The sequence below is a fragment of the Oncorhynchus kisutch genome, linkage group LG20, assembly GCF_002021735.2.
Source record: "Oncorhynchus kisutch isolate 150728-3 linkage group LG20, Okis_V2, whole genome shotgun sequence".
Taxonomy (NCBI): Eukaryota; Metazoa; Chordata; class Actinopteri; order Salmoniformes; family Salmonidae; genus Oncorhynchus; species Oncorhynchus kisutch.
Window position 1 is genome coordinate 10,076,215 of NC_034193.2, and position 20,959 is coordinate 10,097,173.

A 20,959-nucleotide genomic window follows, 5' to 3' on the forward strand; every position below is an offset into this window, starting at 1 on the left:
CTCTGTACCGGTACCCCCTGTATATAGCCTCCACATTGACTCTGTACCGGTACCCCCTGTATATAGCCTCCACATTGACTCTGTACCGGTACCCCTGTATATAGCCTCCACATTGACTCTGTACCGGTACCCCTGTATATAGCCTCCACATTGACTCTGTACCGGTACCCCCTGTATATAGCCTCCACATTGACTCTGTACCGGTACCCCCTGTATATAGCCTCCACATTGACTCTGTACCGGTACCCCTGTATATAGCCTCCACATTGACTCTGTACCGTACCCCCTGTATATAGCCTCCACATTGACTCTGTACCGGTACCCCTGTATATAGCCTCCACATTGACTCTGTACCGGTACCCCCTGTATATAGCCTCCACATTGACTCTGTACCGGTACCCCTGTATATAGCCTCCACATTGACTCTGTACCGGTACCCCCTGTATATAGCCTCCACATTGACTCTGTACCGGTACCCCTGTATATAGCCTCCACATTGACTCTGTACCGGTACCCCCTGTATATAGCCTCCACATTGACTCTGTACCGGTACCCCCTGTATATAGCCTCCACATTGACTCTGTACCGGTACCCCCTGTATATAGCCTCCACATTGACTCTGTACCGGTACCCCCTGTATATAGCCTCCACATTGACTCTGTACCGGTACCCCTGTATATAGCCTCCACATTGACTCTGTACCGGTACCCCCTGTATATAGCCTCCACATTGACTCTGTACCGTACCCCCTGTATATAGCCTCCACATTGACTCTGTACCGGTACCCCTGTATATAGCCTCCACATTGACTCTGTACCGGTACCCCCTGTATATAGCCTCCACATTGACTCTGTACCGGTACCCCCTGTATATAGCCTCCACATTGACTCTGTACCGGTACCCCCTGTATATAGCCTCCACATTGACTCTGTACCGGTACCCCCTGTATATAGCCTCCACATTGACTCTGTACCGGTACCCCCTGTATATAGCCTCCACATTGACTCTGTACCGGTACCCCCTGTATATAGCCTCCACATTGACTCTGTACCGGTACCCCCTGTATATAGCCTCCACATTGACTCTGTACCGGTACCCCCTGTATATAGCCTCCACATTGACTCTGTACCGGTACCCCCTGTATATAGCCTCCACATTGACTCTGTACCGTACCCCCCTGTATATAGCCTCCACATTGACTCTGTACCGGCCCCCTGTATATAGCCTCCACATTGACTCTGTACCGGTACCCCCTGTATATAGCCTCCACATTGACTCTGTACCGTACCCCCTGTATATAGCCTCCACATTGACTCTGTACCGGTACCCCCTGTATATAGCCTCCACATTGACTCTGTACCGGTACCCCTGTATATAGCCTCCACATTGACTCTGTACCGGTACCCCTGTATATAGCCTCCACATTGACTCTGTACCGTCCCCCTGTATATAGCCTCCACATTGACTCTGTACCGGTACCCCCTGTATATAGCCTCCACATTGACTCTGTACCGGTACCCCCTGTATATAGCCTCCACATTGACTCTGTACCGGTACCCCCTGTATATAGCCTCCACATTGACTCTGTACCGTACCCCTGTATATAGCCTCCACATTGACTCTGTACCGGTACCCCTGTATATAGCCTCCACATTGACTCTGTACCGGTACCCCTGTATATAGCCTCCACATTGACTCTGTACCGGTACCCCCTGTATATAGCCTCCACATTGACTCTGTACCGGTACCCCTGTATATAGCCTCCACATTGACTCTGTACCGGTACCCCCTGTATATAGCCTCCACATTGACTCTGTACCGGTACCCCCTGTATATAGCCTCCACATTGACTCTGTACCGGTACCCCTGTATATAGCCTCCACATTGACTCTGTACCGGTACCCCCTGTATATAGCCTCCACATTGACTCTGTACCGGTACCCCCTGTATATAGCCTCCACATTGACTCTGTACCGGTACCCCCTGTATATAGCCTCCACATTGACTCTGTACCGGTACCCCCTGTATATAGCCTCCACATTGACTCTGTACCGGTACCCCCTGTATATAGCCTCCACATTGACTCTGTACCGGTACCCCCTGTATATAGCCTCCACATTGACTCTGTACCGGTACCCCCTGTATATAGCCTCCACATTGACTCTGTACCGGTACCCCCTGTATATAGCCTCCACATTGACTCTGTACCGGTACCCCTGTATATAGCCTCCACATTGACTCTGTACCGGTACCCCCTGTATATAGCCTCCACATTGACTCTGTACCGGTACCCCTGTATATAGCCTCCACATTGACTCTGTACCGGTACCCCCTGTATATAGCCTCCACATTGACTCTGTACCGTACCCCTGTATATAGCCTCCACATTGACTCTGTACCGGTACCCCCTGTATATAGCCTCCACATTGACTCTGTACCGGTACCCCCTGTATATAGCCTCCACATTGACTCTGTACCGGTACCCCCTGTATATAGCCTCCACATTGACTCTGTACCGGTACCCCCTGTATATAGCCTCCACATTGACTCTGTACCGGTACCCCCTGTATATAGCCTCCACATTGACTCTGTACCGTACCCCTGTATATAGCCTCCACATTGACTCTGTACCGGTACCCCCTGTATATAGCCTCCACATTGACTCTGTACCGGTACCCCCTGTATATAGCCTCCACATTGACTCTGTACCGGTACCCCCTGTATATAGCCTCCACATTGACTCTGTACCGGTACCCCCTGTATATAGCCTCCACATTGACTCTGTACCGGTACCCCCTGTATATAGCCTCCACATTGACTCTGTACCGGTACCCCCTGTATATAGCCTCCACATTGACTCTGTACCGGTACCCCCTGTATATAGCCTCCACATTGACTCTGTACCGGTACCCCTGTATATAGCCTCCACATTGACTCTGTACCGGTACCCCCTGTATATAGCCTCCACATTGACTCTGTACCGGTACCCCCTGTATATAGCCTCCACATTGACTCTGTACCGGTACCCCCTGTATATAGCCTCCACATTGACTCTGTACCGGTACCCCTGTATATAGCCTCCACATTGACTCTGTACCGGTACCCCTGTATATAGCCTCCACATTGACTCTGTACCGGTACCCCCTGTATATAGCCTCCACATTGACTCTGTACCGGTACCCCCTGTATATAGCCTCCACATTGACTCTGTACCGGTACCCCCTGTATATAGCCTCCACATTGACTCTGTACCGGTACCCCCTGTATATAGCCTCCACATTGACTCTGTACCGGTACCCCCTGTATATAGCCTCCACATTGACTCTGTACCGGTACCCCCTGTATATAGCCTCCACATTGACTCTGTACCGTACCCCTGTATATAGCCTCCACATTGACTCTGTACCGGTACCCCCTGTATATAGCCTCCACATTGACTCTGTACCGGTACCCCTGTATATAGCCTCCACATTGACTCTGTACCGGTACCCCCTGTATATAGCCTCCACATTGACTCTGTACCGGTACCCCCTGTATATAGCCTCCACATTGACTCTGTACCGGTACCCCCTGTATATAGCCTCCACATTGACTCTGTACCGGTACCCCCTGTATATAGCCTCCACATTGACTCTGTACCGGTACCCCCTGTATATAGCCTCCACATTGACTCTGTACCGGTACCCCCTGTATATAGCCTCCACATTGACTCTGTACCGTACCCCCTGTATATAGCCTCCACATTGACTCTGTACCGGTACCCCTGTATATAGCCTCCACATTGACTCTGTACCGGTACCCCTGTATATAGCCTCCACATTGACTCTGTACCGGTACCCCCTGTATATAGCCTCCACATTGACTCTGTACCGGTACCCCCTGTATATAGCCTCCACATTGACTCTGTACCGGTACCCCCTGTATATAGCCTCCACATTGACTCTGTACCGGTACCCCCTGTATATAGCCTCCACATTGACTCTGTACCGGTACCCCCTGTATATAGCCTCCACATTGACTCTGTACCGGTACCCCCTGTATATAGCCTCCACATTGACTCTGTACCGGTACCCCCTGTATATAGCCTCCACATTGACTCTGTACCGGTACCCCCTGTATATAGCCTCCACATTGACTCTGTACCGGTACCCCTGTATATAGCCTCCACATTGACTCTGTACCGGTACCCCCTGTATATAGCCTCCACATTGACTCTGTACCGGTACCCCTGTATATAGCCTCCACATTGACTCTGTACCGGTACCCCCTGTATATAGCCTCCACATTGACTCTGTACCGGTACCCCCTGTATATAGCCTCCACATTGACTCTGTACCGGTACCCCTGTATATAGCCTCCACATTGACTCTGTACCGGTACCCCCTGTATATAGCCTCCACATTGACTCTGTACCGGTACCCCCTGTATATAGCCTCCACATTGACTCTGTACCGGTACCCCCTGTATATAGCCTCCACATTGACTCTGTACCGGTACCCCCTGTATATAGCCTCCACATTGACTCTGTACCGGTACCCCCTGTATATAGCCTCCACATTGACTCTGTACCGGTACCCCCTGTATATAGCCTCCACATTGACTCTGTACCGGTACCCCGTATATAGCCTCCACATTGACTCTGTACCGGCCCCCTGTATATAGCCTCCACATTGACTCTGTACCGGTACCCCCTGTATATAGCCTCCACATTGACTCTGTACCGGTACCCCTGTATATAGCCTCCACATTGACTCTGTACCGGTACCCCTGTATATAGCCTCCACATTGACTCTGTACCGGTACCCCCTGTATATAGCCTCCACATTGACTCTGTACCGGTACCCCCTGTATATAGCCTCCACATTGACTCTGTACCGGTACCCCTGTATATAGCCTCCACATTGACTCTGTACCGGTACCCCCTGTATATAGCCTCCACATTGACTCTGTACCGGTACCCCCTGTATATAGCCTCCACATTGACTCTGTACCGGTACCCCTGTATATAGCCTCCACATTGACTCTGTACCGGTACCCCCTGTATATAGCCTCCACATTGACTCTGTACCGGTACCCCCTGTATATAGCCTCCACATTGACTCTGTACCGGTACCCCTGTATATAGCCTCCACATTGACTCTGTACCGTACCCCCTGTATATAGCCTCCACATTGACTCTGTACCGGTACCCCCTGTATATAGCCTCCACATTGACTCTGTACCGGTACCCCCTGTATATAGCCTCCACATTGACTCTGTACCGGTACCCCCTGTATATAGCCTCCACATTGACTCTGTACCGTACCCCCTGTATATAGCCTCCACATTGACTCTGTACCGGTACCCCCTGTATATAGCCTCCACATTGACTCTGTACCGGTACCCCCTGTATATAGCCTCCACATTGACTCTGTACCGGTACCCCCTGTATATAGCCTCCACATTGACTCTGTCCGGTCCCCCTGTATATAGCCTCCACATTGACTCTGTACCGTACCCCCTGTATATAGCCTCCACATTGACTCTGTACCGGTACCCCCTGTATATAGCCTCCACATTGACTCTGTACCGGTACCCCCTGTATATAGCCTCCACATTGACTCTGTACCGGTACCCCCTGTATATAGCCTCCACATTGACTCTGTACCGGTACCCCCTGTATATAGCCTCCACATTGACTCTGTACCGGTACCCCCTGTATATAGCCTCCACATTGACTCTGTACCGGTACCCCCTTATATAGCCTCCACATTGACTCTGTACCGGTACCCCCTGTATATAGCCTCCACATTGACTCTGTACCGGTACCCCTGTATATAGCCTCCACATTGACTCTGTACCGGTACCCCTGTATATAGCCTCCACATTGACTCTGTACCGGTACCCCCTGTATATAGCCTCCACATTGACTCTGTACCGGTACCCCCTGTATATAGCCTCCACATTGACTCTGTACCGGTACCCCCTGTATATAGCCTCCACATTGACTCTGTACCGGTACCCCTGTATATAGCCTCCACATTGACTCTGTACCGGTACCCCTGTATATAGCCTCCACATTGACTCTGTACCGGTACCCCCTGTATATAGCCTCCACATTGACTCTGTACCGGTACCCCTGTATATAGCCTCCACATTGACTCTGTACCGGTACCCCTGTATATAGCCTCCACATTGACTCTGTACCGGTACCCCCTGTATATAGCCTCCACATTGACTCTGTACCGGTACCCCCTGTATATAGCCTCCACATTGACTCTGTACCGGTACCCCCTGTATATAGCCTCCACATTGACTCTGTACCGGTACCCCTGTATATAGCCTCCACATTGACTCTGTACCGGTACCCCCTGTATATAGCCTCCACATTGACTCTGTACCGGTACCCCCTGTATATAGCCTCCACATTGACTCTGTACCGGTACCCCCTGTATATAGCCTCCACATTGACTCTGTACCGGTACCCCCTGTATATAGCCTCCACATTGACTCTGTACCGGTACCCCCTGTATATAGCCTCCACATTGACTCTGTACCGGTACCCCCTGTATATAGCCTCCACATTGACTCTGTACCGGTACCGTACCCTGTATATAGCCTCCACATTGACCTCTTTGTACCGGACCCCCTGTATTATAGCCTCCACATTGACTCATGTACCGTACCCCCTTGTTATATAGCCTCCACAATTGACTCTGTACCGGTACCCCCTGTATATAGCCTCCACATTGACTCTGTACCGGTACCCTCTGTATATAGCCTCCACATGGACTCTGTACCGGTACCCGCCTGTATATAGCCTTCCACCATTGACTCATGCTACCGCGTACCCCCTGTATATAGCCCTCCACATTGAGGGGCTCCTGTACCGGTACCCCCTGGTATATAGCCTTCCACATGACTTCTGTACCGGTACCCCCCTGTATATAGCCTCCACATTGACTCGTACCGGTACCCCCCTGTATTAGCCTCCACATTGACTCTGTACCGGTACCCCCTGTATATAGCCTCCACATTGACTCTGTACCGTCACCCCCTGTATAACCTCCACATTGACTCTGAGTACCGGTAACCCCTTTATATAGCCTCCACATTGACTCTGTACGGTAACCCCTGTATATAGCCCACATTGACTCTGTACGTAAATACCCTGTATATAGCCTCACAATTGACTCTGTAGCCGGTACCCCGCTGTATATAACGCTCACATTGACTCTGTACGGTATCCCTGTATATAGCCCTCCCATTGACTCGTCTGGTACCCTTGTATATAAGCCTCCACATGGACTCTGTTACCGGTACCCCTGTCATATAGCTCCACATGACTCTGTACGGTATCCCTGTATATATGCCTCCACAATTGACTCGGTACTGGTCACCCCCTGGTAATATAGCCTCCAATTAGACTTCTGTACGGTATCCCTGTATATAGCCCTCCACATTGACTCGGGTAACTGGTACGCCCATGTATATAGCCTCACATTTGACCTCCTGTACCGTACCCCTGTATATAAGCCTCCACATTGACTCTGTACCGGTACCCCCCCTGTCTATACTCACATTGACTCTGTACCGGTTACCCCTGTATATAGCCTCCACATTGACTCTGTACCGGTACCCCCCCTTGTATATAGCCTCCAATTGACTCTGTACTGGTACCCCCCCTGTATATAGCCTCACATTGACTCTGTACAGGTGACTCCCCTTGTATATAGCCTCCACATGACCTCTGCTTACCATGTTACCCCCTGTCTATAGCCTCCCATTGACTCTGTACTGGTTACCCCCTGTATATAGCCTCCACATTGACTCTGTACCAGTACCCCCTGTATATAGCCTCCACATTACCTTGTACCGGTACCCCCCTGTATATAGCCTCCACATTGACTCTGTACCGGTACCCCCCTGTATATAGGCCTCCACATGACTCTGTACCGGTACCCCCTGTATATAGCCTCCACATTGACTCTTGTACCGGTACCCCCTGTATATAGCCTCAACATTGACTCTGTACCGGTACCCCCTGTATAAGCCTCCACATTGACTCGCTACCGGTACCCCCTGTATATAGCCTCACATTGACTCTGTACGGACCCCCTGTATATAGCCTCCACATTGACTCTGTACCAGGTACCCCCTGTATATAGCCTCCACATTGACTCTGTACCGAGTACCCCCTGTATATAGCCTCCACATTGACTCTGTAACGGTACCCCCTGTATATAGCCTCCACATTGACTCTGTACCGGTACCCCCTGTATATAGCCTCCACATTGACTCTGTACCGGTACCCCCTGTATATAGCCTCCACATTGACTCTGTACCAGTACCCCCCGGTATATAGCCTCCACATTGACTCTGTACCAGTACCCCCTGTATATAGCCTCCACATTGACTCTTGTACCAGTTTACCCCCCTGTATATAGCCTCCACATGACTCTGTACCGTACCCCTGTATATAGCTCACATGATCTTTACCAGTACCCCTGTATATAGCCTCCACATTTGACTCTGTACCGGTACCCCCCTGTATATAGCCTCCACATTGACTCTGTACCAGTACCCCCTGATATTAGCCTCCACATTGGACTCTGTACCAGTACCACCTGTATATAGCCTCCACATTGACTCTGTACTGTACCACCTGTATATAGCCTCCACATTGACTCTGTACCGTACCCCCTGTATATAGCCTCCACATTGACTCCTGTACCGGTACCCCCTGTATATAGCCTCCACATTGACTCTGTACCGGTACCACCCTGTATATAGCCTCCACATTGACTCTGTAACTGGTTACCCCCTGTATATAGCCTCCACATTGACTCTGTATCGGTACCCCCTGTATATAGCCTCCACATTGACTCTGTACGGTACCACCTGTATATAGGCCTCCACATTGACTCATGTACCGGGCTTACCACCTTGTATATAGCCTCCACAATTGGACTCGCTGTACCCGGTACCCCCTGTATAATAGCCTCCACATTGACTCTGTAACCGGCTTACCCCCCTGTATATAGCCTCCACATGACTCTGTACCGGTACCCCTGAATATAGCCCTCCACATTGCACTCATGTACTGCGTACCCCCTTTAATATAGCCCTCCACACTGAACTCTGTACTGGTACCCCTCCTGTATATAGCCTCACATTGACTCTGTTACTGGTACCCCCTGTAGATAGCCTCCACCACTGACTTCTGTACTGGTACCCCCTAGTATTATAGCCTCCACATTGACTCTGTACTGGTACCCCTGCTGTAATAGCCCTACCACACTGACTCCTGTACTGGTACCCCCTGTATATAGCCTCCACATTGACTCTGTACCGGTACCCCCTGTATATAGCCTCCACATGACTCTGTACTGGGTACCCCTGTATTATAGGCCTCCACATTGACTCTGTACCGGTACCCCCTGTATATAGCCTCCACATTGACTCTGTACCGGGTACCCCCTGTATATAGCCTCCACATTGACTCTGTACTGGTACCCCCTGTATATAGCCTCCACATTGACTCTGTACTGGTACCCCCTGTATATAGTCCTGCTTGTTATTTTACTGCTGCTGTTTAATTATTTGTTACTTTTATTTTCAATGTTTTACTTTTTTCTTAACTACTTAAAGCATTGTTGGTTAAGGCTTGTAAGTAAGCATTTCACTGTAACGTCTACAGCTGTTGTATTCGGCGCATGTGACAAATAACATTTGATTTGATTTGATATACGTGTAAAGGGTTAAGTCATAACGCGTTGGAGAAGATCCAAGGTTCCTCCCTTTTGACCTTTTCCGCCAATGCATTTTGAGAAGGAGGCGAGGAGAGAGTACGATTCACCCTTTCTCTCTCCCCAGGGAGGAAGGAGAGCAAGCCTACAGTGCACCCTGGTGGCAGTGGTTCAACTCCCAGTCACCCTCGCCTGCCCAGTCCTCCACCTCCAAGGCCAACAAAACAGTGAGTAAAAACATGTCTATGCCTGGTTCACACTATAGACCAGACTGGAACCATACTATGCTGGCCGGAATGGTTTCTTTTCACATTGTCCTTTCCAGCACGGTTCCAGCAACTATGTTAACCAGGCCATCCCAGTACAACTTGGCTTGGCTCAGCTCGGTTTGACTGAGTAGTGTGAAATGGGTACAATATTTTTTATCTGTCCAAACAGGATTAAGCTAATTGTTTCTCCATGGTTCTCAGACGCAGATGTGTGACGGACACGAAGGACAGGCATCCAACATTTTTGTCCATCATTTTTCACGTGCATCATAAATTCAAAATGTTACCTAGCGAGATACATAAATGATACTGTAGCTGCTGAGATTCAACCTGATAAGAAAATCGTTATTAGATATTTCATAAGTGTAGCTGATGTTGTCATTATGACACAACACATTTGTAATATTGAGTTGCACCCCCCCCCCCCCCCCTTTGCCCTCAGAACAGCTTCAGTTCATTGGGGCATGGACTCTACAAGGTGGCAGTCCACAGGGCAGTCCACAGGGATGCTGACCCATGTTGATTCCAATGCTTCCCACAGTTGTATTGGCTGGATGTCCTTTGTGTGGTAGTCCAGTCCTGATACACACGGAGAACTGTTGAGCGTGAAAAACCCTGCAGCGTTGCAGTTCTTGACACAAACCGGTGCACCTGACACCTACTACCAAACCCCGTTCAAATGCACTTAAATCTTTTGTCTTGTCCATTCACCCTCTGAATGGAGCACATACACAATCCATGTCTCATTTGTCTCAAAGCTTAAAAATCTTTGTTAATAGCCTGTCTCCTCCCCTTCATCAACTCTGATAGAAGTGGATTTAACAAGTGGCATCAATAAGGGATCTTTGCCTTCACCTGGATTCACCTGGTCAGTCAATGTCATGGAAAGAGCAGCTGTTCTTCATGTTTTGTGTACTCAGGGTATACAGTAACTGTGTCCTTAATCAATCACTCAAATCACTCACAGTATTGAGTGTCAGGTTGCCACTGAAGTCCAGTGTCTTTACTCTTCTCTGTCTTTCTTCCATGACCAGTTCGGACCGCTCTTTCCAAAGTCGTTGTGAGGGCGGATTTGATGCTGTGGCAAATATCAGAGGAGAGGTCTTCTTTTTTAAGGGTAAGAGAAATACAACAGCTGTGACAATGTGTTTACACAATTACACAATACAATTACACAATTACACAATTACACAATTACATTACACAATTACACAATTACACAAACACAAATGCTTTGTTGAACGTCCTATCTGCAGAGTTACCGTCGTCACAAAATAAATCTTCAGAGGGGAGGGTTTTTCTTAACAGTAAAGAGTTTTTAAACAGAAGTGCTCTTCAGCTAAAATGGGATCCCCTACAGTGACAGAAATACTGCCCAGAAATGACTTACTTGAACAGAAAGGGGCACACATACCCACGGCCATGATAACTAATGATGGTGTGGTTGCATGATTTAAAACATTGATAAATGTTATATCTTATGTGTATGGGACATTCTTGCGGTGGCATTTGCATCTCTCACCTTTACATCCATGATAAACACTTTAAAATGAAAAAAAATAGTTATCAGGGGTGAAAGTAACGAATTGCAAATAATCTCATTACTGTAATTGAGATATTTTTTGAGTGCTTGTACTTTTTAGATTATTTTTCAAAGTCAGTAATTTAACTTTCACTTAAGCACGTTTTGAATGAAGTACTTCACTACCTTTTTAAAACCATCCATTACAGAATGCAATTGTGTACGTTATCCATAATAGTAGATCCCTCTCGGAGCCATAAAAAACTGCTCAACGTTGTTTAGTCAGTGACCAATCAAATCAAATTTCATACGTCGCACCAGTACAGGCCAATCAAACCAAGCTATGCATACAATATGAGTGATGATGGTCGGAAGGTTTTCAAAAAGGCTAAAATGACTTAAGTTTAGTTCAAGATGTATCATGAAAAAGAGGAAAAGTTTTTTTATCAAAGTGACATGTGTGAAACCAATGGAGACTTTGTATTTTAAATTATAAAACTATTTTTTTGCAAGTAGCCAGCCCGAACAGCAACAACATTCTCAGTAACAGTTACAAAAACATTTTTCTTATTGTGACTGTGATATGTTGTTGTTTATCTACTTTAAAAAGAGTGGATAAGAGTGTCTGCAAAATGACCATTAAGTAAATGTGTGTGTGAAAATGAACATTCCAAAATTACCTACAAAGCACACTGGGTATTATTATTGGCCTTGCTTCGGGGCAGAGCTCATTTCAATAATACCCAGCGTGCTTTGCAATTGTTAATTTTTCCTTACATTAACATTGTACTTATTTAGCTGATGCTCTTATCAAGAGCGACTTACAATTAGTGCATAGATTTTTTTCTAGCTGATACAGCAACATATCACAATCGGATCAAATACATTTTCCCTCAACAATATACATATTGTACACATATATTTTGTTGATTTCCCAGATGCTCTTATCTAACCATAGTGCTTCACACTTCTGATATTAATGTACAGGTAAAAGGGTGGGACACAAAATTTGAATGCTTTAAAAAAAATGGTCTGGAAAAGTATTTAGTATTTTGAAAATACAAATTACAGTATTTTGAAAATACAAATTACAGTATTTTGAAAATACAAATTACAGTATTTTGAAAATACAAATTACAGTATTTTGAAAAGACAATATACAAAATACGTTGGAGAGTAGTTTATCCCAGTGTAATTCCAATTTCAAAATGGCGTGGAAATTCAAATCGAAAGGAAGAGAGACTGTGGATTCTTGAAACTTTGTTATGAGATATGCAAATCTGGAGCAGTGAACAATCCACTCAACAGTGCAGAGTTAAGAGCCCAACGAACAAGAGTTGGGTCTCAGCTTTTATAACCTTTGTCTACGTGGCAGTTTAGCAGGTGTGTGAGATCATGATGTGAACATAGTGCCAGTTTTGTTCATCCTTTCTGCTGATAGAATTGCCACTCCTACTCAAACTAGCCTCTGTTCTCTTCATATCTCCACACAGCTATTCCCTTGAAAGATATGAAAAGAACAGGAGGGACCAAAAACTGGTGACTCTCAAATGGCCCTTTGTCTTTGGTCGCCTGACTAAGTTACTCAGAAACAAGGAAAAACACTGGCTTATTCTTACATGAGAGAAGCAGACAGTGGAAATGTACAGGTTTAAGGCTCATACAGTGCATGTGCATAACAAAGTTTGTAATTAAATTAAATTAAGTAATTAAAATACGTATTTCAAATACATCTCTGCTTGCAGCTAAGTTAGCCTGTTAGCTAAATGGTTAACTATCACCTGATGATGATAGCCATTGTGGCTAGCATGTCCCTCTGTGTGGTGATGGCTAGCTAGCTAGCTATCGATGGAGGTTATCTGGGCTGGCTAACAACATTAGACTAAAGTCAGCAAGTGAGCTAGCTAGTTAAGTGAAATAACTAGCTATCTAGCTAGCTAATGCATTTAGAGAGACATAGGATTTAGAGAGACCTAGGATATTTAGCTATGTATTGTGCTTTGTGTGTGTAAATTAGAATAACGTTAACCTAAAAGCCACAGAATCAGTAAGTCAAACTGTGCATGAAACTGTGTGAGTCTACACAATAGGTACAGCTAAACATGGACTCATCTCAACATTAGACAACTTTTTAGGTTTGAGAACATCTGACAAACTTACTTCAGTCTCAATATCTGAGAATAAGTATGGAAAGTGCGTGTTTGAGCTATTGCAATATCAGTGATATGATGATCTAAATTACCACATAAAGCACAATTTGCTGAAATATTCAATATGTGTATGTTGTGCATTTGCCACTATAAAGGTTTAGTCTACCTGAAGCATCATTTGACACATTGATAGGTGACGAGACAGAGCAACAGACGCAATCTGCTACCTAATCTGATGAAGATGATTTCTTATCATCACTGATGCCCAAAAGGTCATAAGGAACAGGGGAGCTGGATGGGTACATTGTCTTTGTGTCAGTCAAGGTGGATTTGCTTAATTTCTTTCCATACCTCATAACCTCATACCCATAATTTTATTAGGATCCCCATTAACTGTTGCAAAAGCAGCAGCTACTCTTCCTGGGGTTCAACACAAAACATGAAATGTGAAATAATACAGAACATTAATAGACAACAGTTCAAGGACAGAACTACATGAATGTAAAATAATGACAAAAAGCGCACACAGCCTACATATCAATACATACACACAAACTATCTAGGTTAAATAGGGAAGAGAACATGTGCCATGAGGTGTCACTTTATCTGTTTTTAAACCAGATTTGCTGTTCATTTGAACAATATGAGATGGAACGGAGTTCCATGCAACATTGGCTCTATATAATAATGTACGCTTTCTTGAATTTGTTCTGAATTTGGGGACTGTAAAAGGGTTGGGGGGAAAAGGGTCTGGTGGGGTAAGTGTGTGTGTCAGAGCTGTGTGTAAGTTTACTATGCAAACAATTTGGGATTTCCAACACATTAATGTTTCTTGTAAAAAGAAGTGATGCAACCAGTCTCTCCTCAACTCTTAAGAGAGACTGGCATGCATAGTATTTATATCAGCCCTCTGATTACAATGAAGACCAAGACATACTGCTCTATTTTGGTGGGTATTTCCTTGCTGCACTCAACCACACAGCTGGACAATAATAAGATAAGACAAAACTAGGGCCTGCAAGACTTGCTTTTTGGAGTGTGGTGTCAAACAAGCAGAGCATCTCTTTCTTCCTGACAGACCTCTCCCCATCTTTAAAACCATTGAATCTATATGTTTTGACCATGACAGTTTACAATCTAAAGGAACGCCAAGTAATTTAGTCTCCTCAATTTGTTCAAAAGCCACAACATTCATTACCAGATTCCGCTGAAACCTAGAACTTGGGGAATGATTTGTACCAAATACAATGCTCTTAGTTTTAGAGATGTTCAGGACGAGTTTATTACTTGCCATCCAATCCAAAACAGACTGCAACTATTTTTTAAGGGTTTCGGTGACTTCATTAGCTGTGGTTGCTGATGCGTATATGGTTGAATCATCAGCATACATGGACACACATGCTTTGTTTAATGCCAGTGGCAGGTCATTGGTAAAAATAAGAAAGAGTAGAGGGCCTAGAGAGCTTTGGCTTCCCTTCCGGCCTCAGGACAAAGACTTTCCTCTAGGCTCAGATTAAAGATATGACAGATATGAGTGGCTATAGAGTCATCTCATCTCAAATCAAATGTATTTATAAAGCCCTTCTTACATCAGCTGATATCTCAAAGTGCTGTACAGAAACCCAACCTAAAACCCCAAACAGCAATGCAGGTGTAGAAACACGGCTAGGAAAATGCAGGTGTAGAAACACGGCTAGGAAAATCTCCCTAGAAAGGCTAGAGAGGAACCAAGCTATGAGGGGTGGCCAGTCCTCTTCTGGCTGTGCCATGACAGGTCACAATCCAGGATTACTGCAAGCAGTTTAGTCACCTCAACTTGTTTCAATTTCCACATTCTTTATTAAAATATTTATTTGAGACTTAGGGTTTAGTGAATGATTTGTCCCAAATAAAATACGTTTAGTTGTAGAAATATTTACAACTCATTTATTCTTTGCCATCCACTCTGAAACTAACTGCAACACTTTGTTAAAGATCACCCTCTGTCTTCTGTTAGACAGGTAACACTTTATCCACAGGGGGTGTAAAGCCATAACACACGTTTTTCCAGCAGGAGACTATGATCGATAATGTCAAAAGCAGCACTGAATTCTAACAAAACAGCCCCCACAATCGTATCATTATAAATTGTTTAATGTCCTTCCCTATTATGGGTGCTGAAAGTTTGTTGTCAATTTGTTTACGATGAAATAGCATTGTATCTGGTCAAAAAACATTTTTCCAAAGGTTTACTAAGTGTTGGTAACAGGCTGATCGGTCGGCTATTTGAGCCAGTAAAGGAGGCTTTACTATTCTTAGGTAGCAGAATGACTTTTGCTTCCCTCCAAGCCTGGGAGAACAATCTTTCTACTAGGTTTAAACTGAAAACATGTCAAATAGGAGAGGCAATATCTTCCTCTATTATCCTCAGTCATTTTCCATCCAAGTTGTCAGGCTCCTGTGGTTTGTCATTGTTGATAGACAACAATAATTTTTTCACCTCTTCCACACTCACTTATGGAATTCAAAATTACAATGCATGTCTTTCATAATTTGGTCAGATGTACTTGGATGTGTAGTGTCAATGTTTGTTACTGGCATGTCATGCCTGTTTGCAAATCTTGCCAATTTTTATTTAACTAGGCAAGTCAGTTAATTAAGAACAAATTCATATTTAAAATGACGGCCTTCCAGGAGCAGTGGGTTAACTGCCTTGTTCAGGGGCAGAACGACAGATTTGAACTTGTGGATTCAATCCAGCAGCCTTTTAGTTACTGGCCGCTCTAACCACTAGACTACCTGCTGCCCCTAACAGCAGATTACTGGCCCAACGCTCTAACCACTAGACGACCTGCTGCCCCTAACAGCAGATTACTGGCCCAACGCTCTAACCACTAGACTACCTGCTGCCCCTAACAGCAGATTACTGGCCCAACGCTCTAACCACTAGACTACCTGCCACCCCAAATGAAAAGACTCATTAAAGTAGTTACTATACTGTATATAGTTATATAGGTATACATGCAAGTATCCGTAACATGCATATATATAGGTATACATGGATATAGGTATACATGCATATATATATAGGTATACATGCATATAGGTGTACATGCATATAGGTATACATGCATATATATAGGTATACATGCATATATATAGGTATACATGCATATATATAGGTATACATATATATAGGTATACATGCATATATATATAGGTATACATATATATAGGTATACATGCATATATATAGGTATACATGGATATATAGGTATAAATGCATATAGGTATACATGCATATAGGTATACATGCATATATATAGGTATACATGCATATAGGTATACATATATATAGGTATACATATATATAGGTATACATGCATATATATAGGTATACATATATATAGGTATACATGCATATATATAGGTATACATGCATATAGGTATACATGCATATATATAGGTATACATGCATATAGGTATACATGCATATATATAGGTATATATAGGTATACATGCATATAGGTATACATGCATATATATAGGTATACATGCATATATATAGGTATACATGCATATAGGTATACATATATATATAGGTATACATGCATATAGGTATACATGCATATAGGTATACATGCATATAGGTATACATGCATATAGGTATACATATATATATAGGTATACATACATATATATAGGTATACATGCATATATATAGGTATACATGCATATATATATAGGTATACATGCATTATATATAGGTATACATATATATAGGTATACATATATATATAGGTATACATACATATAGGTATACATGCATATATATAGGTATACATGCATATAGGTATACATATATATATAGGTATACATGCATATATATTGGTATACATGCATATAGGTATACATGCATATATATAGGTATACATGCATATAGGTATACATGCATATAGGTATACATGCATATATATAGGTATACATGCATATAGGTATACATATATATAGGTATACATATATATAGGTATACATGCATATATATAGGTATACATATATATAGGTATACATGCATATATATAGGTATACATGCATATAGGTATACATGCATATATATAGGTATACATGCATATAGGTATACATGCATATATATTGGTATACATGCATATAGGTATACATATATATATAGGTATACATGCATATAGGTATACATACATATATATAGGTATACATGCATATATATAGGTATACATGCATATATAGGTATACATATATATAGGTATACATGCATTATATAGGTATACATATATATAGGTATACATGCATTATATAGGTATACATATATATAGGTATACATGCATATATAGGTATACATATATATAGGTATACATGCATTATATAGGTATACATATATATAGGTATACATGCATTATATAGGTATACATATATATAGGTATACATGCATTATATAGGTATACATATATATAGGTATACATGCATTATATAGGTATACATATATATAGGTATACATGCATTATATAGGTATACATATATATAGGTATACATGCATTATATAGGTATACATATATATAGGTATACATATATATAGGTATACATATATATAGGTATACATGCATTATATAGGTATACATATATATAGGTATACATATATATAGGTATACATGCATTATATAGGTATACATATATATAGGTATACATGCATTATATAGGTATACATGCATTATATAGGTATATATATATATAGGTATACATGCATTATATAGGTATACATGCATTATATAGGTATACATATATATAGGTATACATGCACATATATATATATATATATTTTTTTGTATACATATTATTTTAAATGCTTTAAAGTAAAGCAAATGATTTTATATGTTTAGATCAATCAAAAAAAGACTTAGAAACACATTTAATAAAAAAAGGTAAATAAGTTTCATGTAATTGGCATTACTGTCTTGAAAATCACCAATTACAAAGATATACAAGGACCTTGAGCATTCTATCTCCAATGTCAAAGTGTTATCGGGGGAAGGGTTTCAATATAAGAAAAATGATTAGCTAATCACATCCTTTTAGTTTGTCATAAATTTGAGGATTCCATTGATATTTTGGTGTGTCTATTTTATGAGCGTAATTGGTGTTACTCATTTTAAATGGGAAATTACATTGTGATCGAAATGATTAACCAAATGCATTTAAAGAGGTTATTAATGACCATAGATTTAAGCTTTAAGAAAATCCTGAATTACCAAAAAATGTGTCATTGGTGTGACCATCATTGCTGTTACTACTCTTTCTGGTGGCACAATGTTATCATGATGGTTAAACAATATTGTAAGTCATTAAGCTGCCAAATTAGTTGATTTAGAATGGCAAAATGTACCCAAATACATGGAAATAAAATATAGCATCTGGAAGTCCTTTTTGTTGTTGTTGCCCAAATGCCACCGCAATTCACGAACGACCTGTATATGAACCATGCAGGCAACACTCAAGCCCAAAATTGACGTAAACAATTAGCATCTCATTTTCCACACAGCCTCTTTAATTATTATGTCGTTTGTGTCAGGTCCACATTTCTGGAGGATGCAGAGGACAGGTAATCTTGTCTCCCTCAACCCAGCCCTGATTAGAAACTTCTGGATGGGGCTCCCCCCTGAAACCAACAAGATCGATGCCGTTTACGAGAGGAAGAGCGATGGCATCATCATCTTCTTCATCGGTGGGAAAGACAACAGCACTGTTGTAGCCTTATGTCATGTTCATTATGGGACGCAACGGAAACATTTTGCAAAGGAAAATGAAAATAAGCATTTCTTATTGGAGGTACTCCCTCCCTGTTTCAGTCCGTTTTCTTCTGTTTGGTGCCTAATGAACATGCCCCTAGTTAGAATTGAAAACACAATAACTATGCTACAGTGGCTAATATCCTTATGAATGTCACTGGTGTTGTGATGTAAAACAAAGGTGATTTCCTCCTCCTATCTTTTCCTGTGCAGGTGCTCAGTACTGGGTGTTCAAAGACAACGTGGCCCGCCCCGGCTACCCCAGGCCTCTGGCAGAGTGGGGGATGAGGACCAAGGACGGCGAAAAAGTGGAAAGAGTGGAGGCTGCCTTCGTGTGGGCCCACAACGGGAAGACCTATCTTTTCAGCATGGGTGAGTTCTGGAAGTTCGACGAGGGCCGAAAGGAGGAGGGGAGGAAGCCGGAGGGGGGCTACCCCAAAGACGCAGCCCTCTGGAGAGGGGTGCCAACAGACCCCGATGACATCATCAGCTGGGGAGAAGGTGAGGCCTTGAAAAAGACTTGAGCCTTGATGAGATGAAGGTGGGCTGCAGTGTTAATGTAGAGAAAGTGATAGTTCAGTGTTGTTCTACATAGCTAGGGCCAGTTGATTTTCTGAGCCATGTGACGTGTCAGGGAAAGTCTCTGCTTGGACACCTTGATCACATGTAACCACCGTTGAGCTCTAAAACTATAGTTAGTTGTTATTCAGTTGGTTGAAACTAGTGAGCAAAATACTTTCTAGACCTCAACTCTGCTTAAAGTCCAACCAAATATATTATCTAAGTCTAAGCATCTTAGCTTGCAATGTCCTACACAATCATTAAACAGCCCACCTGCGTTTCAAAGCATTTTAAACCAGTTGTTTGATTATGTTACCTTCTAGGAGACGCTTACTTCTTTAAGGACAACCTCTATTGGGTCATGCAGAGAGGAGGACTGGACCAAGATAATGTCACTCCAAAATCCATTGCGGTGGATTGGCTCAGGTGTCCACATGTACCCACACCTACACCCCACCTTCCAGCCAATCCTCATCCAAGGGGAAAAGACTGCAGCTGTGACTTGAGCAGAGCATCTGCAATTCCCATTTGCAGTTGGTTGATCCTGCTATCTGTCGTGGTATTATTCAGCTGATTTGTTTTAAATTAACAAGTTAATAAAATTTGTAAAACACAGTCATGTCTACTCCTTTCTGAAAGTTGAATGATTATTTGAAAGGTATGTTTTGAGTAAGTGTGACTCTGTCTTTCTCTCTGCTATAGTCCTGCACTTAAACCACTGGAGGGTAACATTGTCCTTCAAGGTAAAACATAGACAAGGTTGCAGAAGTTGATGCAACTCAAAATTAGAAAGGTATTCTTAACGTTTTGTAAACTAAATTACGGATACTTCTATAGTGTATGTAGGCACCAGAGTTGTGCTAAATTCAGAACTCAATTGAGAAGACCTCCTAAATTCCTATTGAATTATTTGTATTGAAGTAGTAAACAGGAT

General features: G+C 43.2%; 1 protein-coding gene across 2 annotated transcripts in view; it reads left to right on the forward strand.

The window, feature by feature from the left end:
- The window catches only part of mmp25b (matrix metallopeptidase 25b), a 33,759-nt gene extending 13,118 nt beyond the window's left edge, over window positions 1-20,641 (forward strand). Inside the window, exons 7-11 of one of the 2 annotated variants that reach the window (XM_031798957.1) lie at window positions 9,856-9,955; window positions 11,032-11,114; window positions 19,248-19,400; window positions 19,678-19,965; window positions 20,349-20,641. In XM_031798957.1, the coding sequence (XP_031654817.1) occupies window positions 9,856-9,955; window positions 11,032-11,114; window positions 19,248-19,400; window positions 19,678-19,965; window positions 20,349-20,599 (875 nt within the window). In that variant the 3' untranslated portion in view covers window positions 20,600-20,641. The remainder of the gene's footprint in view (window positions 1-9,855; window positions 9,956-11,031; window positions 11,115-19,247; window positions 19,401-19,677; window positions 19,966-20,348) is intronic. The other variant, XM_031798956.1, reaches the window with a different exon arrangement.
- The last annotated feature ends 318 nt before the right edge of the window (window positions 20,642-20,959 follow it).